The sequence below is a fragment of the Meles meles genome, chromosome 1 (assembly GCF_922984935.1).
Source record: "Meles meles chromosome 1, mMelMel3.1 paternal haplotype, whole genome shotgun sequence".
In the NCBI taxonomy this organism is placed as follows: Eukaryota; Metazoa; Chordata; class Mammalia; order Carnivora; family Mustelidae; genus Meles; species Meles meles.
This window is the reverse complement of record NC_060066.1, coordinates 210,290,110-210,313,280: the sequence shown is the minus strand read 5'-3', so window position 1 is coordinate 210,313,280 and position 23,171 is coordinate 210,290,110. Positions and strand designations below refer to the sequence as shown.

Below are 23,171 nucleotides of genomic sequence, written 5' to 3'. Positions count from 1 at the left end.
ATCTGCTGAGCAGCGAGTGTCCACTACCATGTCCCTAACCCGCTTCTCTCTGCACAGCCTTGGGGCCCATGCTCGCCAGCTCGGTGTCCAGGCTGACCCTTATTTTCGGTGACTTCGGACTCCTCCGCTGACTAATCCAGGCTGACTTCTGGGACAAGCTCACACGTGGCTCTAATCAGAGCAGTTGCCTGGTTTCAGCGCACGGGAGAGCAGCAGCCACCACACACCCAAGCGTGACACTCTCCAAGGCCCTCACTGGTTAGAGCCACTACCCCCCAGTTTCCGTGTGCCAAGAACTGCCTGAGAAGCTGGTTAAAAACATGCTTTGTCGAGCTCCATCCCCAGACATTCCAACTCCACGGCTCTGGGGTGGAACCGAGTAAATCTGCCTTTTAACCAGTGTCACCAGAGAGCTCGGACGCAGTGAGAACGGAGTCTACGCTCCAGAGACTGGCTGGTCAGGGGTTTCCAAACCCTGCTGGCTGGATCCAGATTTCCTAGGCTCTCCTCCCGGACGTATGGACTCGGACAGCTGAGTCTATGACCGCACTCCACGCGCAGGCCCAGGTGACCCGGACACAGTATTAAAGACCACACGTGCAGAAACATCCCATCTACTCAGGATGGCAGCAGAAATCCTGTGGCCCCAAACTCACTTCCAACTCTCTGCCCCCGCACTGTGTGCTCAATCCACACGCCCTGCGAGCGGACTCCTCATCTCCCTTCAGAAGCCCCTCCGGTTCCCACCCTACTCGGCGGGTCCCCTACCTTCACTGGCTACATCAGCTCTGCTCATCCTTTTTTTTTTTTTTAATTTAAGCTCTGCTTATCCTTAAAGCTCAGTCACCTCCGTACCTTCCTGAACCCATACCGTCTTGCCTTTTTCGGAACTCCAGCCCAGACTGTGCTGCTGTGCTCTCTTGGCCTTAAATTATGAACGCCGGGTAACCCTCACTTAACTCTTAGTCAACACTGGTTTTGCCTTTCCACCTAGATTATCGGCGCTTTGAGAACAGGGACCAACTTTTATGCTTTTTTTCCATTTTGCGGGGGACCTGCCATGGCTACCTAATATTTAGTGGTTACTATCTCAAACCTCTTCTGAAGGCAAATGCACTCAAAATGAATTCCCTTGGGGCGCCTGGGTGGCTCAGTGGGTTAAGCCTCTGCCTTCGGCTCAGGTCGTGATGCCAGGGTCCTGGGATGGAGCCCCGCTGTTCAGCAGGGAGCCTGCTTCTCCCTTTCTCTCTGCCTGCTGCTCTGCCTACTTGTGCTCTACCTCTATCAAATAAATAAATAAAATCTTTAAAAAATAAAAGAATTTTAAAAAAAAATTCCCTCTGGTCCATAACTTAACATGGAGTTTCTGGCCTAACACCCAGATTCTGAAAACTGTTAACTCAAAGGAGAACTACCTTATGTTAGGCTGAACCACATGAAATTTCCAGCATCCTATTTTTTCAAATATTTTGATATTTTCAACATAAAACAATGGCGATTTCATGGAGCTTCACTAAATCTATCCCACTCATTGTGGCAAACACGTCTGCCCAGTTGTGTCTGCTAAAAAACAGCAGAATGGGGTGGTGACGTGTGGCAGTTGGCCCCACTGGCCATCCTCAGGCCACATGAGTCACACAAATGACAGAATATGGAGGAAAGTATCATAGAATTGAGCTGGTCCTAAGTAAGAATCGAGATAAATTTCCCATTCTTGCCCTGAAATGTCTTTTGGATTCTCTTCTTATCGTAACTGTTTAACATCTTATAAATGATCTGAACTCCATCTAGGAAGGCAGGAAGTGAGTGCTGGGCTGGAACCCCGTAGTAAAGGGAAGAGCCTGCAAACAGGGGCCGGGGGGCTGGGGAAGGGGGAGGGCTCGGCCTTCTCCTCCAGGCAGCGAGGAGGGGTGGCTGTCAAAAGAGCGGACGAGGGGCGCCTGGGTGGCTCAGCAGGTTAAAGTTTCTGCCTACAGCTCGGGTCATGATCTCAGGGTCCTGGGATGGAGCCCCGCGTCGGGCTCTCTGCTCAGCAGGGAGCCTGCTTCCCTTCCTCTCTCTCTGCCTGCCTCTCTGCCTACTTGTGATCTCTGTCAGATAAATGAATAAAATCTTTAAAAAAAAAAAAAAAAAAGAGCAGACAAGGCCTGTGTGAGGGGTGCGGGCTCCTAATTCCCCACGGAACATATAAAACACAACATACTTTCATACCCACATCTACTCAGGCAATTAGATTACAGAAAAGGGCTTGAGTAAGGAATTGACTCATTTTAATTTCCTTGAATAGCCAACAAGCACCAAGACTTTAGGCTCTGGGTTTCTCCCAAGGAAACAATCCGGGCTGGACCCTGTGCCTTCAACACGAATGTCTGACTGGAGCCCGCTGACAGCGCCCTCGGGTGACTAAGCTTCCAACGTTCCATGCATTTATCTCAGGGCTTTGACCAGTCAACTCTGGCGGTTGCCCACACTCCCGGCCCGTGACGGGCTACGACCATGAGCCGGGACGTTTACGGTGTTTCAAAGATAACGTCAGGGAAGCGGACTCAGCAAACGCACAAATCCACTCCGGAGCCAGACCGCCTGGCTTGAAGGAGGCTCCACCACTTCTGAGCTGGGTGACCTTGGGCAAAGCCTCTCGTTCCTTCCACGCATGATTGGGGAGCATCGGCTGCGCCCACATGCCGGCCGGGGGCGCTGGGGATTAGCGAGGAACAAGGCTGTCATGCTGCTGACGGACCCTCTCTCATCACCAGTCCCTCACGTGGAAGCCAGCAGCAGCGACAGTCCCCACCGCCGAGGCTGCTGAACCCACGTACGGCCCTTAGAACAGCCTCTGCCCCATGCTGGGCGAGCAGCGGATGCTCCCACGAGCACAGCACCAGCACCAGCACGGTGTAAACTAAACCCCATGTCATCACCAGAACCAATCTGAGATCAAAATAAGCCCCCAGATGGGGCCTCTGTCGTACCCAAAAAACTATTTAAGAAACTCAGTGAGAAAACGGAGCACTAGGAAGACTATTACAGAAAGACAGAAAACTATTTCTCACAGAAGGTTAAATAAAAACATGTTTCTAGAATATTCTATGATCAATAACAGCAGCAGCAGACATTGTATAGAGCCCTTACTATGTACCGGGCATTGTTTTGAGCTCCTCATATTTATAAATAAGTGAATGATCCCCAAACCCTTGAGGAATGTGACGTCACTCTCCTTGTTTTACAACAGATGAAAGCGGGACCAGAGATGCTTAGTCATCTGCCCAAGGTCATCCAGCCAGTAGTTGGCCCAGGCAGGACTCAAGGCCAGGCTGGGGTGGGTGTTCCAGACGCACCTGCCAGCTACAGCCTCGCGGGGGCAGTGTTCTGTGCAGCGGCGGGAGGGGTGCCGTGGCAACAGAGGAGGGAAGGAGGCCCGGAAGCTGCTCCCCTCGAGGGACGCTCTAGTAAGAGTGTTTGCGCAGCATCTCCACTCCCAGGCGTACACCCAAGCACACCGCAGACCTCCGTCCATGCAGACTTGAACGCTAACGTTCCCTTCAACGGGATTCAGTCACCACAAGGTGGAAACTGTGCTAATGCGTGTCAGCGAGGAGCGGATAAATGGGGAATGCGGTATGTCCTTGCGATGGAATGTTATTTGGCAATAAAAAGGGAGGACGGACGCATGCGACTACTGGAGCATGGGTGAAGCTTCAACCACCATGCGAAGTGAAAGACACGCGTCACAACAAATCCAGAATAAATCCATAGACACGGACTGCATCAGCGGCTGCCAAAGGGCAGGGGAACGGGGAGTAGCTGCTTGTGGCTGCAAGGACTTCTCTGAGGGCAATGAAAATGTTCTGGGATCAGACAGTGGCTGACAATCCTGGGAATATACTCAAACCCGGTGAACTGTACACTTTCATGCTGTGTGGATTTTCTGCTGTGTGGATTGTATTTTTTTAAAAGAATATAAGAATAGGGCGCCTGGATGGCTCAGTGGATTAAGCCGCTGCCTTCGGCTCAGGTCATGATCTCAGGGTCCTGGGATCGAGCCCCACATCAGGCTCTCTGTTCCGCAGGGAGCCTGCTTCCTCCTCTCTCTCTGCCTGCCTCTCTGTCTACTTGTGATCTCTCTCTCTCTGTCAAATAAATAAATAAATAAATAAATCTTAAAAAAAAAAAAAAAAGAATATAAGAATAACGCGTCCTCCGTGAAAACCTCCAGAAGGAAAGGGCGGCTTCACCGGTCTACTGTGGCAAACACGATGACGTTACCACTATGACTGGGCTCTCAACGCCTTCTCTTACTAGTTTCTCAAATCTCACTACGTTAACTTTCACACCTCAAGAAAAAAACAGCTGGAAAAATAAATCAATAAAAAAATAAAAAAACAGCTGGGAACCCCTAAAAACACACAACTGTAAAATAAGTGTGACTTCATTCATGACAATACATTAGGTTTTGATAAATGCTGCAGTAACATTCAATCCAATGAGAAAGAAAACATATGATGGCATTTTATTAATATGACATTTTCCTTCAAAGTGCATTTCACTTCCTGCTTCCACAGCTTCCTGCCATGCCCACCACGGCTTCATCCCGGCAAAGAGCCGCCCTGCCTCTGACACATGGGGACAGATGAGGTCACTGCTCTGCGTCCCAGCTTCCTCTCCTTAAAACAGAGGGGGGCAGAAAGCACTTGCGTTTGCTTTTGTTTTGTTTGTGGACAAAAACGTAGGCAAAAGCACAAGCTAAGTGCCGTCTGGAAGCCCAGAACTCACGGTTCAGTCTGAGTGTTGATATGGATAAGAAGGAACACGGCATCTAAAACGGGGTAAAGTCATGGTGGGGACGCTGGTTATCAGGAAGGTGGGGTCCAGGACCACAAAATGACTACAAGCACACGACAGAAGGGAAAGCTCAGCTACACTGAATTTAATATTCTAATTTTTATGTTGACATGAAACAAACATGCTTTCTTTTTTTGGGCTTTTCACTTGAGAACACCATGCGTGGACTTCAAGGTATTGGTGTATCCCCCAAGCCTGCCCAGTGCTGGGGGTGAGCGTTCTGGGGTGGACACGGTTTGAACTTCTTCATGTTAAGAGGGTGTCTGAAATTGAGAACCAGGCAGATCCAACTATTCTGACCCAAAACACGAGGGGAACTTTTGAAGTGTGTCCATATTCAAGTGGGGGGCAAAGGAGCCCAACCACGAGAACTATGAGTGAGGCAGTGACAAGTGGGACCGAACCAAAGTTCTTTCGGAAAGGGCTATTTTGGAGACTGCGATTCCAACTGTGGAGGAACTAAGGTGGTTGGGAGCGGAAGGACTCACATGTGAAACTCCTTACATAAAAATGTACTGACTTTAAGACAAAAGAAAGAAACAAAGCGGGAATGGCAGGAAGGGCTTACCTCACGAGACTGGAGGGTTACACACAAATGTGTGTTTGTAAAGCACTCAGAACAGTGCTGGGAACGTCGCAAAGGCTTTACACACGTTCCGTATTATTAGCGGAGCAGGAGGCGGCTCTAGACATAACAGGCCTGCAGCAGATACTCCAGAAACCTGAGCGAGGGAGCCTGGAACCCCGACTGCAGTCAGCTCTTAAAATGCACAAAATGTGTAAGTCCACTCAAAAACACAAGTGAGATGACCCGCTAAGGTTACTTAGACAACACTAAATGTCCCACTCCCGAGGAGAACTGGACACAATAACCATTATGGAATACATGGGAGGTCGGGAGGTCGGTGTATAAACATATACACGACACCCACCCCCCAAAACCCAGGTAGTTACAGAGAAAACCAATACGCAATGTTGAAACAGTTTTAAATCTGGGGGAAAGAATGAAACAAACCACCCCAGCTGGCAGACAAACACTGTGTGTGTTCACAGCACAGAGCTCGTCCTCTCCTGGCCATCTCATTGGGTTTCTCTGTAGAAACCAATAAACAGGAAAAACTGATCGGTCTGTCTCCACACTGACTCGAGTAACGCGAACTGGTGCTTGGGTTATGTTCCTGAGGATGGGACGTAGCACTCGAACAGAGTATGAGGAACACGTTCATTGTAAAAACGATCACACATTCACTTCCCTCAATTTAGCACAGTAAAATCAATGTATGATAGAATTATATGAGCTCGCTGAATCGTCCCTATCTGTCCCTAGGCAAAGAGAACTCCTTCTTTAATGAAACCGTGTTCGGGAAAAATATCCTGCAAAAACTAGTCTTTAAAAAAATTACCGTCACAATGTCAGTTTTGACTCTGAGGCCAAGACAGGGTGAAGCAGCACTCCCCCCCCCCCCCCCCCCCGAGCTACTACGGTCACTGTGTAGAAACAGGCACAGTTCTGATCTGGAAAGTGCTATTAAATGTTATAAAGCAGAAAACGTCCAAAGCAATCCCAGAGATTCATCTCTTATAAATACTCAGGTCACCATCTTACAAAGCAACTCACGTTAAAAATTTATTAAGAGTAAAAACCTAAGCCCAAAGGATTCCTCTATAAACATGGCTCTGTTTTGCAGCTCAGTCTTTCCCGGTACCTGACGTCTGGGTGACGCAAGGACACCCTCGAGCCACTCATGAGCCAGCAGCACCAGGGAACAGGTCAGAGAGGCAGATCCAGAGGTCCCCCCCAACCCCCCTTCCCAGATCTGCACTGTAACATGAGCCTCAGGGGCTCTGTGCACACGCTAGTCTGAGATACTCTGGTCTACGTGTTCTCTATCTGGTCACACCGAGGAACACGATGATGCGATAAATATTTTGCTTTTCAGCAAGGACAGGCTTTTTTTCAGCTACTCCAACTATTAAAAGAAAAGAGTGTCGTACACAGAAGCCACAAACCCCTCTCAGTTATCAGACGTTTTCAGAAAAGCTCAGATAAAATCTGAACGGGACACGTGAGATGCTTCGCACGCAGTCCGTATTTATCAACCGTGAGACGAAAGCCCCTTTCATACCTGCGAATCGCAGAGGTGCGTCTTTATCGAGGGCAATCAGCGGAGGGTCGAGGAGCACTGCGTTATCGTTTTCTGTGATTATGCCATGATAGGTGGGCTCGAGCCACGGTTTGTGCTTGTTAGCTGTGTGTTAAAAAGAGAAAAAGAAGAAACGGAAGAGACCAGGTCAGAATCATTACTTTAAACTCCACTGCTTTCAAAGACACACATCTGATACTAAAATCATAAAACACTTATGAGTCTGGAAGGCAACACTTGTTTTTTGTTTTTTTAAAATATTTTATTTATTTGAGAGAGAGCACACAAGCAGGGGGCATGGGCAGAGGGAGAGGGGAAGCAGACTCCCAGCTGAGCAGAGAGCCCGACAAGGGGCTCAATTCTAGGACCCTGAGATCATGACCTGAGCTGAAGGCAGATGTTTAACCAACTGAGCCCCCCAGACACCCAACATTTGTATGAAGACGCTAATGGGATGAAATTCTGAATTCCAACGTAAGTAATTTAGAAACCGTATCTATGAAGTAATGAGAATTAAGAAATAAACTACTCTAGAAATTAAAAGACTGATGACTATAGACAAACTATCTGTTTTTAACCGGCACAGGAAAGTTACAAAGAAAAATACATTATCACTTCTTTAGGGCAACAATAATATATTACCTAATTTTAAAAACGAGCATTACAAATAAAAATGTAAAAGAAAATTTATGAATATAAAATCACAAATATAGAATATAAATATAACTAAACACACGATTTCTGAAAAACTTGACTGTAAACAGTGTTTACAAATAACCCACTTTGAGGGTCAGGCGGTGTCAAGGTCAGATTCCAGGTCCCTTCTATTACTGGCTGCGTGACCTTGAGCACTAAGTGTCCCCTCCATCTCAGTCTCATCTGTACACCAGGGACACGCGTACAACCCGCGAGGCGGGGGCAGGTTCCTGGAGGAGTGACCTGTGTCCTTGCTGGCTGGGCACCGGCGCTGATGCTTTGTTCCTAAGGCAAAAAGTGCCACGCTGCCCTCCGCTCCCCCCGAAGAAATCCGTTTCTTTCCTCTCTGTCTTGCCTGGGACTCAGCTCCCAGGGGGCCTGGGCAAGACCTTCTCCTGCTCAGAGCCAGGGCCGTCTCTGAGTCTCCATTTCCCCCAGCACGGTCTGGGCGGCCCAAACCCTTCCCTTTCTTTTTGCCTTCACCTAATGAGGCTCGCATTACAACCTCGGCGTGTGTATACACCAAGGAGCGCCCCAGTTGAGACCATCTAAATGGAAGGAATGGTAGGAAGCTTCATTTCCTATTTGTTGAATAAATTCCTTGGTTCTTTCCCGCAAATCCACCTTCAGAAGGAGCTAAAACGAAGATTCAGCGTGAAGCCATGATGGGATCCTACGTGCCTGCGGTCCCTGGGACGGCCACCAGGTGACGATGGGAGACTGGGCTTTGCCTGCATCTACCCCCGGACGAGGCGCACGGGGGGGGGGGGGGGGGGGGGGGGTGCGGCGGGGTGCAGGGGGGGGAGCCCGTGTGCCATCCGACACTCGCGTGGAAGCAACTACCATCCTACTAACTGACAGCGCGTTACCAGACACTTACCCCTTTTCTGAACCAAGAGCAAATCCCACTGTCTTCACTTTCAAAGGAAACCCAGACCCATGGGAGTTGTTGGGTCACGGGTACAGAGTTTGGGTTTTGCAACTTGAAAACCGCTCCGGGATGGGCTGCACGGCTTCGCGAATGCATGTGCTTGGCGCAGCGTGCACGTGCGATGGGAGGTTTTACGGGTATGTCACCGCAATTAAAGAAACAAATCCACACACACAATCCAGACGGAGCCACTTCTCATTGTCTGTGCTGCTCACCTGGACTGTTTACAAAATCTAACCAACCTCATCCGTGCCCCCCGCATGGGACCCTCACACGGCACCCAGAGGGACGCTGCTCCACCTCTGCTCCCGAGCCCACGGACACCGTCTTACTGGGGATCGCATGTGGCTTTTGTTCATGTGGGATCTATTACCTGGCAACCTAATCAGCATCTACTGTGCTGAGAATCAGGAAATACTGTATTATGTATCAATTCATTTTTAAAAACAATAAACCTATTTTATGTTAATATAAATAACATTTTTTGTGGAAGTAACTATACTTTTTTAAAAGCAGAGTTTACAAAGAGTGGCGATGCGTTACATGTTTGCAAATCTTTCTACGGTCAGCTGAGTGCTCGCGTCTCCCAGCTAGCCCACTGGTCGCATGTCTTGCAGCCTCTAGAGAGCTCCAGCAGGCACGCAAGAGAGGAGGAGGAAAAGGCAAGTAATGTCTTACCGTTATTAAAATAGCCCTGATCTCTACAGACCCGACAGGGTCTCAGGGGACCCATCACTCAGGTCTCTGTTCGAACCTTCCCTCCTTCCACTACAGCACCTGCTGCTCTGGTCCCCATTTCCTCTTTCCTTTTCTTCTGCTACTCCTTGCCACACTGTCAGGGAAAGGGCAGCAGCGCCAGTCTGGGGCCTCAGGACAGGTTACCCGGCTTCCTCCATGACCCTCGGTTTCCCCATCCAGAAACCGAGGACAGCAGCAGTACCCATCCGATGGGCTGGTTTGGTGAAACGCTCAGGATAGAGTCTGATGCTTAGTAAATGGCATTAGGTATTGCTAGGACTTCTCTTCCTCCACTCATATGGGAACAAAAACATAGATTCCACGAGAGGGAGACCTCTTGTTCTCAGTTAATTCCCAACACCTAGCCCTGTGTTGTTACTCAGGAATACTGGGCAGATGGATGAGTATATAAGGCATCTCATGTCCAGTACAATTAAGTCAGTGTTCTGATTTGTAAATTCTCTCATAGGAAGATTATTTTGGTGCCGAGAACCAAAAAACAGGTATGATTTGTTTGTTTTTTTGAAGATTTTACTCATTTATTTGATAGAGATACAGTGAGAGAGGGAACACAAGCAGGGGGAGTGAGAGAGGGAGAAGCGGGCTTCCTGCTGGGCAGGGAGCCTGAGGCAGGGCTCAATCCCAGGACCCTGGGATCATGACCCGAGCCGAAGGCAGATGCTTAACGGCTGAGCCACCCAGGCACTCCTGATTTGGTGTTTTCAGTATTGGGGAGGTGGTTTTTTGGTTTTTTGTTTCTGGCAGGTAGAGATGTTCGTTCCAGGTAAAGGAGACTAGAGAATCTGGAGGCACAGAATACATCACAATGTTGTGGGAATCGGCCTGGAAAGGGAAGCTGTGATTAGATTATAGGGAGGTGTGCTGTGAAACCAAACCCCAATTATTATATATTTTTTAATATTTTTTATTTATTTGATAGAGAGAGAGAGATCACAAGTAGGCAGAGAGGCAGGCAGAGAGAGAGGGAGAAACAGGCTCCCCACTGAGCAGAGAGCCCAATGCGGGGCTCGATCCCAGGACCCTGAGATCATGACCTGAGCCGAAGGCAGAGGCTTAAACCATTGAGCCACCCAGGCGCCCCCAAACCCCAATTATTAAACTGATAAGAACAGATACTACACTTGATCTTAGCCAAAAGGCCGAGAGCGATCCAAACCCCAATTATTAAGACCAAAAATTTGAAGGGCCTTTGGAAAATATGTCCTCCCCGCCCTGTAGCCGGGACAAGAAATTTGGTGAAAAAGAGGATCCAGATGTTAGGCTCCCCCTGCCCTTCTTCAGAAATACAACCCAGGACAGAGGCGAGTCACTGGGGGAGTAACGTGCTGGGGGCCCCACAGTTTGCCGCAGCTGCTGGTCAGAGAAGGTCCCACTGAACACAGGAAATAAGCTCCCTGTGGAGTCGGGCTGATGTTTTACCCAGTGGCCGAGACTCCCATCCTCCCCAGACAGCTCGTTACAGAGCGCGAAGACAGAGCTGGAACGCGGCCCGCAGGTACAGACAATACTGAGAAACAGGTCACCTGAAGGGACCTGGGGCAAAGCCCCCTGGTTTTTGTCACTAATCTCATTTTAAAACAGAAGATGTAAGTCCGACTTACTATTAACCGTGCACCATTAATGGCAATATTTGATTCCAATTTGTTTTTATATTTAAGGTTTTAGTAATGAAGTTATAAGCACAGCAAATAAAGCTGAAGGTCACTCCAGGGTGCGAGTCCGTAGGAGTCCTCACGCGTAAGCCGAATGACTGTATTCAGCGCAGTAGGAATGTGGAAATGCCAGGCCGAGCACACTGCAGCAAGCCTGTGATGGGAGAGAGCGCAGTGTGTGCCCTTCTGCTGCCCTAATGGGAAGGCCCGTAGCAGGGCGTCCAGCGGCTCAGCCAGTGGAGCCTGCAACTCGTGATCATGGGGTGGGGAGTTCGAGCCCCATGCTGGGTGTGGAGATTACTTAAAGATAAAATCTTTGGGGGAAAAAAAAAAAGAAAGGCCTGTAGCTGAAAACAGCTAATGCTTCAAGGCAAAAAGAATTGTATAGCTATATCTCCAGTATTCTAATTTTGTAATTCAGAATTTATAAATTGCTCCTTTCAGCTGGCAGTAGAATGAAGAGATTCGGCTAGTTCCAAGGACTGAACTTTTAAATATTTAATAAATGATATTTTAAATATTTCATCACATTCAATTGGCCTTATCAAGTATTTATAGAAACAAGTGAATGGTATTTCTGTAATCTTCCCCCCCCCACAAAATCACAAATAAAGGAACATGTCACCCATGTCGAGAGTCTTCACCACATTCATTTCACCACATTCTAGATCATTAAAAAGTCCACTTGATTTTGAATGGCACAGTCTTAATTAAAATCATGGAACAGCAAGGCGAGTAATCAGACTTTCATATACCTAAGTTCCATCTGGGGACACACCTATGAATTTACGACACGGCTAGTCTTGTGGCTGCGGTAGATTTCATTTTATTTCATTAAAGATTTACTTATTTACTTGAGAGAGAGTGTGAGTGGAGAGAGGGGCAGAGGGAGAGGGAGAAACCCAAGCAGACTCCCCAATGAGCACAGAGCCTGTCACTGGGCTCCATCTCATGACCCTGAGATCACAACCTGAGCCAAAATGAAGACTCAGGCGCTTAACCGACTCAGCCACCCATTAAAATCCTCATGATTTTAATCACTAGAAATTGCCACGAAATTGAAAACCAAGAGGAGGAGCCCCTGCGTGGCTCAGCGGGTTGGGGCCTCTGCCTTCGGCTTGGGTTATGATCCCAGTGTCCTGGGATCCAGTCCTACGTCAGGCTCCCTTGCTTGGTGGGGAACCTGCTTCTCCCACTCACCCTGCTTGTGTTCTCTCTCTCTCTGTCAAGTAAATAAACAAACGAAATCTTTTTTAAAAATAAAAATCAAGAGGAAAGGAACACAACAGTCATTCTCAGGGTTAACTTCAAATATAATACTCAGGCCTCCTTAGTACACCCCAACTCCCTGGGCTGAAGAACGGGTAGCCCCTCGTCCAGGCCACACAAGCCACCCACCCTCGCAGAGTGGTTCTGGAGCTGGGGTGCTGTGGCCTTGACATCAACCCGGCACCAAGCAGTTCCCCTCTGACTTCTTTCTTCTACTATAAAGAGACATCCGCTGTTTTCGAAAGAGAACTTGATGTGTGCCCCTTCTCATTCCAGAAACCCAGGCTGATCACACTGGGCCAACAATGAAGTAATAAATAACAACAGATGAGGGTCTTACTCGACTGCCAGCATTTCACAGCAAGTGCTACCCAGTGTGAGGCTTTGTTAGCTTCTCATCTCGGGCCGGCAAAAGAATCTGCAATGAAGGACTGCTGCCGCTAGATGACGACAGGTACCTCTGATGGGCCTGGATGAAGACCTCCAGCCCTCTCCTCACCGAAGGAGCTGAAAGTAAGCGCAGTCACCAGGCCCTCTGCTACAGATGATCTGCACAGAAACGCGTCCTACACTATGTAAGTATAAAATCTCCAGCTGATTCTTTTTTTTTTAATTTTTTTTAAAGATTTTATTTATTTGACAGATCACAAGTAGGCAGAGAGGCAGGCGGGGGGGGGGGGGGAGCAGGCTTCCTGCTGAGCGGAGAGCCCGATGCGGGACTCGATCCCAGGACCCCGAGATCATGACCTGAGCCGAAGGCAGAGGCTTAACCCACTGAGCCCCCCAGGCGCCCTCCAGCTGATTCTTTTTTACCTCAAAGAAAATTTAGAGTAAGTAAAACACACAGTCCCCAAATCAAAATGTAAAAAGGCACACATTCCCACAGACTCTCTTCAGTACAGTCCCCAGTCATAAATTCTTATTTAAATCAGACCATCCCCAGTCATTCAAACTAGCTTAAGGTCAAAGGTCCTTTTGGTTTCACATCCCATGGACTTTGATTTTGTTCCAAGAGACTTTTCCTGAAGATCTACTATACATAAGCACACTGCAACGTGCTGGGCTTTGGGGACTCAAACCACAATCTCTTCGAGAACACAAACATAGCAACAACCATCTACAACATCCCAAAACGGCATGGCTGTAACTAAAGGGCTACACAGTGGTAAGAGAACTACAGAAGGGGGCTCATCCAGGGTTGGGAACTGCATCAGTCAGCAGAGGACGACATGACCAAGGAGCCACCATCTCGAATGTGGCCATGCCCTGGGCCAGAGGGAAAGGGTGGGCACCCTGGAGGGTCTTCTCATGGGAGCTACACCTTCCACCCAGAGGGGACACATGGCTTCTAATTCATTCAGCCAGAACTAGCCACATGGCCCCACCCAAGCCCACCAGGGTGGAGAGGTGCCATCCGACCACGTGTCTGGAAGAGAGGCTGGGAATCCCTGAGGGCAGCTCTAGGGTCCACCCAAGTGCAAGTGGAGATCTCCCAAGGACATCTGTGAAGGGATACCCGAGGTCTCCTCGGCGTGAGGAAGTATTGCAAAGAGAATAAAAATGCGTATCGGCTCTAAATGTGGTAAGGCATACGCCACATTCCGGGACCAGCAAGACTGGGGAATCAGGGCTCTAAGAGTGTAATGAGGGGCGGCTGGAGAGGGGCCGGACTTAAAACTCACGGTGAGCGCACCCTACATCCGTGAGCTCCCTTGATTCCTCAGACAGCAAGATGCTGTTAGAAGTTTTAGACAGTGCAGTCTGGCAGAAAAGACAGGAACTTTGGGACTGGACAGGATGTAGTAAAGAAGCGAATTCTGTTTCTGATTCGCTCTGTAATGAGGTGTGGATTCTTCAAACACTCCCTGCCTATTTCTGCATCATAAATCAGGAATGGGATCACCTTCCACAATCTTGTTTGGTGGATCATAAATAACGTTAAGTGAAGAGCCCAGTCTGGGCCTGCCACACAGGCACTCAGTAAGTACTTGTGGCGAGATTAATTATAAGTCAGAGCTAGGTTTCAGAAGTGACGGCTAGGACAGAGCTAAGGAGACTCAGGAGGCATTCCCATGGTGAGCTCCCCATCATCGTCGTCTTGAGTACAGCCCAGAGCCACAGGAAATCCCTACAGTCTCGAACCCTCTCGGGGGCCCCACTTTATCCCTTTTACTCAGGAAAGAAAGGTATTAAGTAGTATTATACACAGTAATACTGCTCAGTGTAAAACAAAAAGCAAACAACAAAAAAAGGGGCATTCTTCCTAGTGAAAGAGGAAACTTCCTGATTAACTGAAGTGACGCCGCATGAAATTTACAAACGGCAGCTCCCCCGTTCAGCTGCCTCGGAACGCTCTCCTTAACACAGCATCACTTTCCTCTGACTTCGTAAAACACATTTTTTAAAAATTACTTTTTTCTAAAATGGAACACTTCCAAAGAACCTCTAGACAAAAGATGTAATCACAGGCTTAAGGGTTTCGTCACAATCCCAAATAAATTTAATACTCAAGTGCGGGGAAAATCTCTATCTTGTCGCTCAGGGTCTCTCAACAGTTCTGCACTGATCGCTCTCGGGCCCGGAGCCGTCCCCGGGCTCTACAAGATGTTTGGCTGCATCGCCAGCCTCCACCCACTAGAGGCCAGCAGCAACCCCCCAGTTGTGACAACCAAAAATGTCCCCAGACATTGCCAATGTGCCCGGGGGGAAACGCCTTCCCCAGATCCCTTGAGAAGCACTGACATACCCAGTTCCTTAAGGAAAACCAAGGTCTTCCACATTAAAATCATTTGCAGGCTTCAAAATACCAACTTTATAATTTACGTGTACATTAATGTGAAGTTCATGTCTTTTTTTTAATATATTTTATTTATTTATTTATTTATTTGAGAGAGAGAAAGAGACAGGGAGAGGGAACATAAGCAGGGCAAGTAAGAGAGGGAGAAGCAGGCTTTCCACCAAGCAGGGAGCCCGACGTGGGGCTCAATCCCAGGACTCCGGGATGACAACTCGAGTTCAAAGCAGATACCTAATGACTGAGCCATTCAGGAGCCCCTGAAATTCATTTTTAAAATAAGACATTCCTGTGTGAAATAAATCCTTAAATTAAGCCAACAACTAGTCTTCTGAGTAGTACAGTCAAAGTTTCCTGTGTTTATTCCCTCTTCACGGGACAAGCACTCCACGTGCGGCACACGGCCACCAGGAGCACTCACGGTAAGTAAGCGCTGCCGTCTCACAAATGGTAGGAATGGTGACCTGCCGGGGAGGCCGGCTGGTCGCTCAAAGTGGCCCTGGGGGAGGGTGGGCTCCGTCAGCCACGCTGGCAGACTGGACAGCTCCCGTGGTTCCAGGTGGCCAGGAACATGGTCCACCGGTGGTGCCATGAGATAAGACCAGAGAGGAAGCAGGAGTGGAACGAGGAGGATCCTCCATGCGCTTTCACAAGTTCAAATCTCACCGTGCAAAGTGGGGAGGCAGCGAAGGAGGAAGCGGTGGGGGGAGACCTGGTGCTGCCCGAGGCAAGCTCGTCGGCCTCACGGTGAAGTGACAGGAGGGGCGAGAGCGGAATCACTGAGCCCGGTCGGAGGTCAGCCACAGGCGCCCCCTGACGGTCCAGGGGCTGAACCAAGGCTGTGGCTTAGTGTCTCGGCTTCTGCACACACAGATGATGGGGCAGCTGCTCCCAGCTGGGGCTGAAAGCTGGGGAGGGACCACAGGACTGGGGAGAATCCAGGGAGGGGGCTGCTTCTTTCTTTCTTTTACTCATCCCCCAGCCACATACTCCACCCACCCACCCATTTGTCTACTCATTACTGAGCCCCAGGTGGTCTCCTCCGTGCTGACGGACAATGGTGAATTAAACAGTCCCTGACCTTGTAGAGCATATGTTATGGTTGATTCAAATATTCATTTAAAGCACATTCTGCAAAAAGAATTCTTAGGGAGTGAAATCACACTTTCTATAAACCCAACTTGTCAAAGATGAAAGGGGGCCTTCTAATCATTCTTTCAAATTCCAACCAAGTTGTTTTAACTGTGGAGTCAAATACAACATAAAATTAACCAGCTTAGCCACTGTTAGGTGTACCATTCGTCATCAAACTGACACTGTCCCTATTAAACCCTAATTCTCCGCCCCCCTGCCCCCAGCTCCTGGTGACCATTCTACTTTCTGTCTCTATGAATCTGACTCCGTTTGGTATCTCCAGCAGGTAGGTACTTGTGTTATGACTGGTTTATTTCACTTCGCGTAATGTCCTGAGGCTCATTCACGTTACATATTGTGTCAGAATTTCCCTCCTTGTCAAGGCTGAACTGTATTCCGTCGTGCGGACATACTACACTTCCTTTCTCGTCACCCAGTAATGGACACTTGGGCTGCTGCACCTTTTGGCTCTTGTGAATAACGCGGTCATGAATATGGCAAGTATCCTCTTGAGATCCTGCTTTCAATTCTTTTGGGTAAATACCCAGAAGTGGACAAGCTGGATGCAAGTAATTCTGTTCTTAAAGTTTTGAGGCGTTGTCGAACTGTCTTCCATAGCGGCCGCACCATTTGACGTTCCCACCACTGGTGCACGAGGGCTCTGGTTTCCCTACATGCTCACCAGCACTTACGTCTTTTCTGGGTTTCGATGGCAGCCATCCTAAGGGGCATAACCAAACCAGTTTTACGTCGAGGAATTTTATCTTCCTATATTATAGAAGATACAAAAGTAGACCAGAACAGTGAACTCAGAGTGTCCTTACTCCACCACTATAATCAGCAACACAGGGCCAATCTTGTTTGATTTCTACACCCCCATTCCCGCCAATTTCAAGTATTTTGAAACAAATCCCAAACTTCGTATCACCTCACACCTCAATACTGCAACATACATCTCTAAAAGGTAGTGACCCTTTGGAAAACTATTAAGGGCATCATCACCTAAATAATTCACAATTGCTTCGTGGCACCAAACACCCAGTCAGGAGTCATATTTCCCCGGAAGTGCTGCGACAGACAACGATTTAACCCAATACGCTTCTCTGGCACGTTTCATCAGAAAGTCGACTGCTCTGAAAGAAAAAACTTTAAACGATGAAGCTTTTGTGGTTTCCACAACTTTCCTTTTTCACCAACAAGTATTATTTACTAATCAGGTTTTTCTGTAACTATTCTTTCTCAGGTTGAGAGAGTTTCCCTCTACTCTTAACGTGCTGAGAATTTTTGTCATGAATGGGTATTAGATTGTCAAAAGTTATTTCTGCTCTGATCGACATGATCAGGTTATTTTTCTTCTTCAACCTATTGATATGGTGAATTATTGGTTTTTTAAAAAGATTTTACTTGTTTATTCAACAGAGAGAGATCACAGGTAGGCAGAGAGGCAGGCTCCCTGCTGAGCACAGAGCCCGATGTGAGGCTCAATCCCAGGACCCTGAGATCATGACCTGAGCCGAAGGCAGAGGCTTCACCCACTGAGCCACGCAGGCGCCCCAGATTATTGATTGTTTTCAATACTGCAATAGCCCTGTGTACTTGGAGTAAATCCCATTAGGTCATGGTGTATTAATTCTTTTTAGACATTGTTGGATTTGATTTGCTAATACTGTATTGAGGATTTTTGTTTTCCCAAGCAGCTTTACTGAGATTGTCATTTAAAAAAGTATTTCAATAATATGGGGCATATTTCAATAACATGTGGTTCAGTTGATTAAGTGTCTGCTTTTGGCTCAGGTCACGGTCTCATTGGTCCTGGGATCAACCCTGTTTATTAGCAGGGAGTCTGTTCTCCCTCTGTCCGCCACTTCCCCACCCTTTCCCCGTTTGTCCTCTTTCATGCATGCTCATTCTCTCTCTCAAATAAGTAAATAAAATCTTTAAAAAACCGTATTTCAATAATATATTTCAATTCACTTCTGTGTTGACCTGAAAATTCTACTGGCCCGAGGGCTGCCTGGTTGGCTCAGTCAGTGGAGCATGTGACTCCTGATCCTGGGGTTGTAAATTCGACTCCCATGTTAAGTACAGAGATTAAATAAAATCTTAAAAAAAAATTTTTACTGGCTTAAATAACACTCAGTCTTGTATATTCAACATCCAATACAGTAGCTACTCACTGATCATCAGCTATGTTCTCGGCACTTTGTATGCTCAATTTTGCTTACCACTAAGGCTGATTTTCTAAAAGAGATTCAGATACACGATTAGGCAAGAGACAGCAACAGTCATAATGCTATTTCTGAGAAATCAGAGTGTGATGATCTGAAATGTGATTTTAAAAATTAGGGTTAAAAAAAAGTCAAGTGGAATGAATGTTTCTAATATTAAGCCTGGCTTCAATACAGTGTCCCCCAGCTCAACTAACTGGAGAACTGTTATGGAAGTAGCATGACCTCCCAAAGCAAAATTCATAAACTTTTCACATTATGGATTCTTTTAGGAACCTACAGAAAGCCACGAAACCCCCTCCCAAGGGAAAAATGCAAACGTACAAAACACTTGGCGGGATGTTTCAGGGGCTTCGGGCTCCTGCTGAAACCAGTCCAGGTTAAGAATCGCAATCCTAAAACAGAGTGAAATCTCTTATCAATGACCCTTAAAATCTGGCATCTTTATCCGGCGTCTCAACTTTAACTGGAAGTCAAATTGTAACACTATGTTTCTTTTACACGGGGGGGGGGGGGGGGGGGGGGGGGGCGCGCTTCTCAAATTTCACTTCTATTACCACTAGCAACAATATCTCAACAGTTCACAGGGGACTTCCCCAAGTGCCACCCTGGGGAAAGAGACCAGGGAGGAGACACAAATGAGGTGTGACGTTGGTGCTACATTTCCAGAGCAGCTATAGGCTAGTGAAAAAGAAGGGTTGAAAGCAACAAAGAGGTTAATTTGAAGTTGAAATGACAGCATATGCTTTGAATAATGGTAAGAAGTAAATAATAAAAACATGCTCTTGTTGAGAATAAAAAAAACAATAAAGATATGAAACAGGATTGCTTCCTTTTTGTTCCCCTAATTAGTTTTTTTTTTAAGATTTTATTTATTTATTTGACAGACAGAGATCACAAGTAGGCAGAGAGGCAGGCAGAGAGGGGTGGGGGAAGCAGGCTCCCCGCTGAGCAGAGAGCCCGATGCGGGGCTCGATCCCAGGACCCTGAGATCACGACCTGAGCCAAAGGCAGAGGCTTTAACCCACTGAGCCACCCAGGTGCTCCAAATGTGTGTATTTTAAAGAACTCTTAAATTTCTGCTGTTTACATTTAAAGAGGCCACACCTCAGTGACTTATTATCCCATTTTTCTACCACCCAGATTTTCCTAAGAAGTTACACTTAACTTTCCAAAGTAACTCAGGATCATACTCACAAACTTTTCTAGTAATCAAACGAAAACATTTCACTAGCATCAAGTGCAGAAATCGATTACTTTTCTAATCAAATTTTGTTTTACTCAATATTAAGATATACCACGTAAAGTGAAAAGGCCAGGCACAGCCCAAAACATAAGCAGCAAGTCTAATAGGGATTTAATGTCCGTGTTCCGCTCTCCGTCTCCTGAGCAACTATCTCACGCACTGACCCACAGCCTCTCTTCAATGTCACCAACGTCATGCGGCGGCCGCGCTCGTATGGGAACCCTGTGTCCAGCTACAGCAAGATTTCCAAAGGCAAAAGCTCTTACAAAACCCTTCCAGAAGAAGATCCAAAGGTGATGGGCAGTGGGCACAGGAAGGATAATTCTTAATGTTCAAGGAATAAGGAGTCTCCCTCAGGGTGAGGCGGCCCCATCTGGAGGGGTCCAGAGGGACGTGCTCCGGAGTCACAGGATCCCCGGCAGGTGCTGGTAGCCACTGCCCAGCCGCCAACCTTGTTGCCCTGGAGGCCGCAGCCCTGCCCCGAGCTGCGGGAGCCCCGGCAACAGAGCAGGCGCTTGGCCCGAATCCCACAGGACCCCCGCAGGACGCGTGAAGATGGGCGCCTCAAAGAAGGGGCCTGTTTGCCGGTCTCCATCCCCGGGGGACTTGGAGATCATCTCTGCCAACACGAGGGAGGTAGAGGAGGCGCTGGAGAACGTGTCTTCCTCCTTCAGCTGTTTCTCTCTGTGCCGCAAGTAGAGGAGGTGCGAAACCGGAGACACCGTATTTACTAAAATTAGTACCCTAACAGAGGAGGGGAGACCAAACCAGAGAGCAAAGGACAGGCCTCAGTTCATGAGCCACAGCAGGGTCCCTGCGCGGGGTGAGGCAGGACCCCCGGGACACCTCCCAGCGACCACACCTCCGAGGCCCCAGCCCGGAGTCTGAGTCAGGCGGGCTGCCCTGGGCTGGGCAGGCTTGGAATGGAACGTTCTCCAGGAGGTTCTGACGCACTCCTCAACAAAGAACAAACGTATCACAGAAGGCTCGTGAATAGAGGCTTTTGGAGAGTTTCCTTGTCAGAGAAACCAAGCGATTTTCACTTTTGCTCTCTTAAATGCTTTCTTGCCCTTTGTCCTCCCTCCCCAAAACTCCCCCACTTCCGAGCTATTTTGGTAGGGACCTGTCTTCGGCTTAGCTTTTCTAGTACACTTACTCATAGCTGGTACCAACTATGGCCACTGGCTCCTTGCTTATTTTAGCCCAAGAGCCCCCTCACTTGAGCAAAATCATCTCACGCATGACTATTAATTCTCAGAAATGTAACGTACGGCGTTTCTCACAGGCAAAGTGATGGAAAGGTATGAACTTTTCTCTTCGGTGTCAATCTACTGCCTTTCTATTCGTGTCCCTCACAGGTTCCCAGATCTTCCCCTGGTGGGCCGGGGTTTCCAGTGTGTACACCTGCCCCCAACCCCGACCAGCCCGTGCTTCCAGATTTTCCTGACCTCTTCATTCGCACCAAGTCAAAACTTACCCGCAGCAACCTTCCACTTCCTCACGGTCCTGCTAAGACCCGCCAGCTGGCCTGGGAAACGAACTTGAGTGAGGGGCTGGTCAAGGATAATGACTTAAGGTACCCACAACACTTGGATTTTGCAAAGAACTTCAATGATTGAACATAAAAGTAGAAACAAGGTAAGGAGTGGAGGCAAGCTGCAAGCTGCTGGAGGAGAGTATTTTTGGAACAGAGCCCTTTCACGCCTCTCAATTCCTAGCTCATGAGCATGGAAGGGATTCAGAGTACATATATTTTTATGCAGTTTTCTACAGAATTAAATATATAACATGACACTAACAAATTCACTGCCAAAACACGATCAGAACATTTCAAGTTCTTGGTTCGTACTCAACCATTTATCAATTAACCCTTACAATGCAGGTCGATCAGAAATCTAGTGACCACAAAATGCGGGCCATGATTTCCCTACATTTCCTATTCTGCAATGTTATCAGAAAATACAGACCAAGAATGCCCTTTCCTTTCCTCTTTATCATCAGCACGTTTGTCTCAAATTCAAACAGGACAGGGCGCTGTCCAGAACTGTAACATAATAGTCTGGTGGTAACTTCCAAGTTCTGCGTGTTTTTTTGGTCTCCTGACCTTCATGTACAATGGAAAACTTTATCATATAGAGTTCAGAAAAGGCCACCTAGCGTTCAAGACCCACTGACATTCACTATCAATGCAGAGTCCTTAACAGCTGTTTCCCAAAATACCGTCATAAGTTGACGAGAATTGCCTAATAAATCCAGGACAGCGAGTCGGGAAACTGAAGATTCTGTCCGGGCTCCCCTATTTCTTGCTCATTGCTTACATTCTTAAAATACTACTCACAGCAAGATAAATGCTTTTACATAGAGTTCTTACGTTACTTAAAAATCAATGTAACATTTTAATGATAAATACAGAAAATAGAACCGCTCCATTGTATTTTGCCACCACGTCTCTCAAAAAGCATGTTTACAGAGGCACCTGGGTGGCTCAGTCATTAAGCGGCTGCCTTCGGCTGAGGTCATGATTCCAGAGTCCTGGGATCGAGCCCCGCACTGGGCTCCCTGCTCAGCAGGAAGCCTGCTTCTCCCTCTCCCACTCCCCCTGCTTGTGTTCGCTTGCTCTCTTGCTGTGTCTCTCTCCGTCAAATAAATAAATGAAATCTTCAAAAAACAAAAAAAAAAAAAAGAAGAAGAAGCATGTTTATAGTACAAAGAGCAGAATCTCTGTAATGATGAGAGAAGCCCAGTCCAAGATTAGGAAACACAGAGAGACAAAGAAGAAAAGGACACGCTTCTCCTAAGTTACGGGGCAGGAGGAGGTTTAAGTCACAAGACACAGAGGAAACGTTCGGACAGAACTGCTACACTACACTACAGCTGAACTTTAAGGAAACTGCAAAGCACATTATACCTGAATGTTCAAAATGAGAAGATGGACAGTTCAAAACTGTATTTCCATGAGCCTTACACGGACCATGAACAAAATTCTAGATTGGTTTTTGTGCCTTTAGAGAAGGAAAAGAAATCACAAAGAGCTGGTAACATTATTCATAAGTACAGATGATCGACACATTTCCTCTTTTGAGAGGGTTACCAGGCAAGTGAGGGGTGCTGGGAAAAGGACATCCCCACAAAGCATGAAGTGCCAAGCACCTCAAGAAAACGGTGCTTGCCACAACTCAGCCGACACTCCAGAAGTGTGTTAAACTCTGACCAGGCGTCTGACAAAGACTTGCATTTTCCCGTGAGTAAGAACAAGATGGCAAATGGAAACTGATGGAAGTAAGATGGGTGGACTTGGGACGCCTGGGTGGCTCAGTGGGTTAAGCCGCTGCCTTCGGCTCAGGTCATGATCTCGGGGTCCTGGGATCGAGTCCCGCGTCGCGCTCTCTGCTCAGCAGGGAGCCTGCTTCCCTCTCTCTCTCTCTGCATGCCTCTCTATCTACTTGTGATCTCTCTCTGTCAAATAAATAAATAAA

General features: G+C 47.7%; 1 protein-coding gene, 1 non-coding gene and 1 pseudogene across 5 annotated transcripts in view; 1 reads left to right on the top strand and 2 right to left on the bottom strand.

The window, feature by feature from the left end:
* CLSTN1 (calsyntenin 1) overlaps window positions 1-23,171 on the bottom strand; it is a 79,389-nt gene that overhangs the window by 31,706 nt on the left and 24,512 nt on the right. For all 4 annotated transcript variants that reach the window (XM_046011895.1, XM_046011912.1, XM_046011903.1 and 1 more), the window contains exon 2: window positions 6,969-7,091. In XM_046011895.1, the coding sequence (XP_045867851.1) occupies window positions 6,969-7,091 (123 nt within the window). The remainder of the gene's footprint in view (window positions 1-6,968; window positions 7,092-23,171) is intronic.
* LOC123928852 lies at window positions 4,687-4,812 on the top strand. Its single transcript, XR_006815832.1, has one exon. It is a non-coding gene; the product is annotated as a small nucleolar RNA SNORA40 (small nucleolar RNA).
* On the bottom strand, window positions 10,420-10,522 carry LOC123927663 (annotated as a pseudogene).